The sequence below is a fragment of the Cebus imitator genome, unplaced genomic scaffold (genome assembly GCF_001604975.1).
Source record: "Cebus imitator isolate Cc_AM_T3 unplaced genomic scaffold, Cebus_imitator-1.0 Scaffold130, whole genome shotgun sequence".
Classification (NCBI taxonomy): domain Eukaryota; kingdom Metazoa; phylum Chordata; class Mammalia; order Primates; family Cebidae; genus Cebus; species Cebus imitator.
The window spans coordinates 1723289-1728084 of record NW_016107445.1 but is presented as its reverse complement, the minus strand read 5'-3'; the positions used below and the strand labels follow the sequence as shown (position 1 = coordinate 1728084).

Sequence of the window (4796 nt, the reverse complement as noted above, 5' to 3'; positions counted from 1 at the left end):
ATTCCTCAAGGACCTAGAAATAGAAATTCCATTTGACCCAGCAATCCCATTAATGGGTATATATCCAAAGGATTACAAATCGTTCTACCATAAGGACACGTGTACACGAATGTTCATTGCAGCACTGTTTACAATAGCAAAGACCTGGAACCAACCCAAATGCCCAACGACGACAGACTGGATAGGGAAAATGTGGCACGTATACACCATGGAATATTATGCAGCCATCAAAAATGACGAGTTTGGGTCCTTTGTAGGGACATGGATGAATCTGGAAACCATCATTCTCAGCAAACTGACAGAAGAGCAGAAGATCAAACACTGCATGTTCTCACTCATAGGCGGGTGTTGAACACTGAGAACACATGGACACAGGGTGGGGAGCACTACACACTGGGGTCAGTTGGGGGGAAATAGGGGAGGGACAGTGCGGGGTGGGGAGCTGGGGAGAGACAGCAAGGGGAGAAATCCCAGATGTAGGTGATGGGGAGGAAGGCAGCAAATCACACTGCCACGTGTGTACCTATGCAACAATTTTGCATGTTCTTCACATGTACCCCAAAACCTAAAGTGCAACAAAATAAATAAATGGGGAAAAAATATATTCACTGAATCAATCAAGTCCATTCATTTACCTATTATGTACAGGTGCTCTGGAGCTACAACAGTTGGGCTGAATAGCTGCAATAACGACTGTACAGGCCACACAGCCAAAAATACTGTGCCAAACAGTAAATGAATGTCCAGCTCCTCCCTTCCCCAGTCCAACAATTACAGTACCTAGATGCCCAGTACAGATTGAGAGAGAAAACAATGTGAGCACAAAAGCCAGTCTTGTTGCTACTACTGACAAACCGACCTCTCCTATTCAACAGAGGTTGAAGGAGGTAACAGTATAAAGATCTCTCTACTCTGAATATTAGTTTCAGTTCCAGCTTCCTAAGAAATTGGCAAGTTCAGACATTAAACACATTCCCCAAACTTCAGATTCAGGAGGAAGATAAATGTAGGAATACTTTCAGAAATATCTCCTAAGCCAGAAAAAAATACATATTGAATCCTTATGTTCCACCACGTCAACTTAAAATTTTTGAAGCTTTTACACAAAAGAAAAAATAGATTTTGAATAGGCATTCAACTTACATAGATTCAAATAAAATACCACTTAAAATCCTATTTTAAGGTAAAAAGTCTTGGGCAAGTTAACTTCTCCGTATCTTAGTTATTGCATCTGAAAAATGGGGTATTAACACCACCTACCTCATAATTTTTTTAAGAACTAAATGTGTTAACACATGTAAAAGGTGATTAGAACTCTTAGCACACAGTAAATATTCAAATATTAGCTATTTATTAAAATGATATAGCAATGCTCTAAAAAGTATAAAAATGTTCTATTTTTCCTTACCATCCATTTTTTGAACCACACAGCCTTGGTATCAACTAACGCAAAAAAGTAGATTGGATCCAAAATCTTTTGTGAGACAACATGGCTTTGATCATGTTTAACTGTTAACAAGGACAAAGTACTCTCCACAATTTCTTCCATATACCTTAAGGTTTGGGAAAAAAGAAATGCAATTACATATATAGTACTGGTGGTATACTTTATATTTATGGAACGATAAAGTAGCACATAATCTTCAGAAACATTTTTTCTATTTCAGTAAATTACATAGGGAGGATTCACACTCAATGTTTCTGTTTTAAAAACAGGCTCTTTATACTTCAACACTGGGTCTGCAAATTTAACTGTCCTTTTTAGACTCACAGATGTTCTTACAACTTAGTATACATTTTAGAGATGTAAGGAAAAAAGTGTAAAGAATACTTAAGGAACTTGTACAAAATATAATAGCAAAAACCAATAAGAACCTAACACAGACCTTCATCAGTAACACGTTAAAAAAAAAAAAAAAACCTAATGCTACATTTTCTTTTAATCTTTTAATAAACGATGTAAAATGGTACTTTTATAGAGTGATTCACATAGCTAAGCATAAAATGACAAGCTTAAGAAAAAAGAAAATAAAAACTTCATTAATCCCTTCCCAATCAAGTAAGACTATTAAGAGTGTCTTCACTTTTTCTATCTGAAATGTATATGAGGTGGTAACACTGCTAGGTTTTATGCTGGCATATGTTGGGAGGGGACTTACTTGTCTGGATGACGAATCCAGAAAGATGGAGCCTCTTTCTGATACTCATTTAGAAGACGAACCTACAAAGCAGTCCACCATAGTCCTCAAAAAATTAGAATCCTCAAATATAAAACTAAATAAATAAAAATAAAATCATATTCTAATAAATGTATACCTTTTTAAGTAAGCGAGTCATATTAGGATTAGTTATATCTACACCAGCCGAAAGAGTAGGAATATGATTTTCCCTAGAAAGAAAGTATAACTCCAAATACTTAGCTGAAAAAAAAAGGAAAACATAAAATTACATCATTCATTTACAGTGCTTTCTGAAAAAGTTATTTCCTATCCATTCTTCTTAAGGACATGAAAATGACAAAAAACATTTTTAAAGGTTTTCATAAACATACCTAAGCGTGTATAAATTTCCTTGGTCATATGTAATGGAGAAAGTGAAAATGTCTGTGCATAGAATTTTAAAATCCGGTCCTGTGAAAATGAGACAGAAGATTTTCATCTAAGATCTTATAAGAATAGAACAGAGATGAAACATTTTTCACACGGTAAAAACTCAGAAAATAAAATAAATACACATAAACCATTCAGAAACCAGAGTTGGAATGTACTTATTTTAAAATGGCACACTCTTGTGTCAGCAAAATTAAAATCAACCAAAACTAATACATGAATCTAATAACAGAAAGATATTACTGTACAATCTGACCATAGTAGAAACTAACATGGTGAGGAGGGGGTAAAGTGAGGTTTCATAGAGACAATGTAAAGGTGTCAAACAAAGGAACAGAGTAGGCAGCACTAATTTTTTTAACACCCCATATTTCAAAATCCAAAATTCATCATTTTTAATTGCTTACATGGGTAGCTTCAGTAATTAGAGATTCAGAATTATTCCTAATAATTTTGCCTATTCCCAAAAAAACTCTATGTTTAAATTTTTACATTATTAAAACTCACAATAGAAACCATTAGAAGGCAAATAAATTAAATTTGCCAACAGATGTAGTTGCACAATGCCTGGCAGTAAGAGATGCTTTAAAATCGCAGGGATTATTATCCTTTTAATTATACCTACTTTAATGTGATGAGATTAATCCTAATAGTGAAATTCAACTTTCCATAAAATAAAAACATAAAATTACCTTAAATATTCTAACGGGGGGGGAAGAAATAGTAACTCTGTTGATATCATTTTAGATAATCTGATTACAAGAAACAGTTCCCCAAGTGACTAAAGGTATCTTCTAATAGCCCCAAGAAATTACTACTGAAAACGGATTTTAAATTGGGAAGTCTGTTTTTATAGCTTCAGGAATTGACAGGTGTTTGTCACAACCCTAAAGGCTGCACTCTGTTGCACGTAAGAGTCCTTTAGAAGAGGAGATGAAGAAACAGAATTGAACTCAAAAAGAATTTGGATCAAGCACAAATTTAAAATGAAAAAAAAAACTTGTCTTGTTTTATACTTCAAAATGACTAATTTTGTTACAATCTCTATAATAATTGCTTCCAATTTTATTAGCATAAGTAATAAAACTGAACATTGCTGCACAATAATTTTAAATGGCTACAATTTGCTATCTTATAAAGTTATTACATAATTTATAAAATAGAGGAAACCTATCCAGCTACTATCCTGTATTTGTTGTTAAAAAAACAGGGAAATTTACAATTGCATCTCTCATTAGAGAGCTTGAAATGCTAAAGATAGTCCTAAGATATATTTTTCACCTTGAAGTTCTTGGATCGTTGAGTTGTTCCAGAAGTCTACAATACCCTCTGGTGTTAACAAGGTTGAACTGCATGCAAGTATTAGGTAAATACCTTCCCCTTACGAGAATTACAAAGTGATTCCAAACCACTTCTGTATACCAGTATAATCATATCTTCATTAAAGATAGACCTATTTTAAATAGACATATTGGGATACCTTATATTTTTCTATAACTATTTATTTATTTTCTGTGTTAGCTACTGAAATCTAAGTTCCCTGAGGGTGAAGACTTTGTATCTGGTCCATGGTGTATTCCCAGTGTCTAAACTAGAATGATACACACTGCAGATATTCAATACATAGCAGTTGAACAAAGAGCAAAATGTAACTCTTCTGCTAATGCCTTAAATTCTAGGCCAAACATCATATCGATTTTAAAGCCAAAACTGTCTTCACTGATATATCAATTAGGAAGAAAAGATCCTTTGTAAGGAAATCCAATTTGTGTTTAAAATGTAATTCTTGGATAATCAGGGTTTTTTGTTTCATTCCCATCATTGACACTATCTGTAGAATTACTGCACTTGTTAATGTAAGCTTACTTTTCATCATCATATAACTGTTCCTAAAAAGTCATATGCAAATCAATTTGTATAGAAAATCATATCTATTGACTTCCTAATTTTATAATTTTAGAAATTTTCTATATTTGCTTTATGATTCACTTCAAATTATTTTCTAAAATCTCAGCCTTAGTTTACTAGCTTCTCTTTTTAAGCAGTTAAGCAATCTCTAAACACTTAAATACATGAGGAAAACGAATGCTTATAAGCCCTTTTGAATAAACCATAATTCATCAGTTTAGCTCAAATTTTCATGTACCATGAATTCTTTTAAAATATTTTTCTTTTTTTTTTTTTTTT

General features: G+C 33.1%; 1 protein-coding gene across 1 annotated transcript in view; it reads right to left on the bottom strand.

The window, feature by feature from the left end:
- TBC1D32 (TBC1 domain family member 32) overlaps positions 1–4796 on the bottom strand; it is a 238765-nt gene that overhangs the window by 199289 nt on the left and 34680 nt on the right. The window contains exons 7-10 of the mRNA XM_037742935.1: positions 2552–2630; positions 2317–2420; positions 2160–2221; positions 1409–1553 (exon numbers count right to left, since the gene is read on the bottom strand). Coding sequence (XP_037598863.1) covers positions 1409–1553; positions 2160–2221; positions 2317–2420; positions 2552–2630 — 390 coding nt within the window. The remainder of the gene's footprint in view (positions 1–1408; positions 1554–2159; positions 2222–2316; positions 2421–2551; positions 2631–4796) is intronic.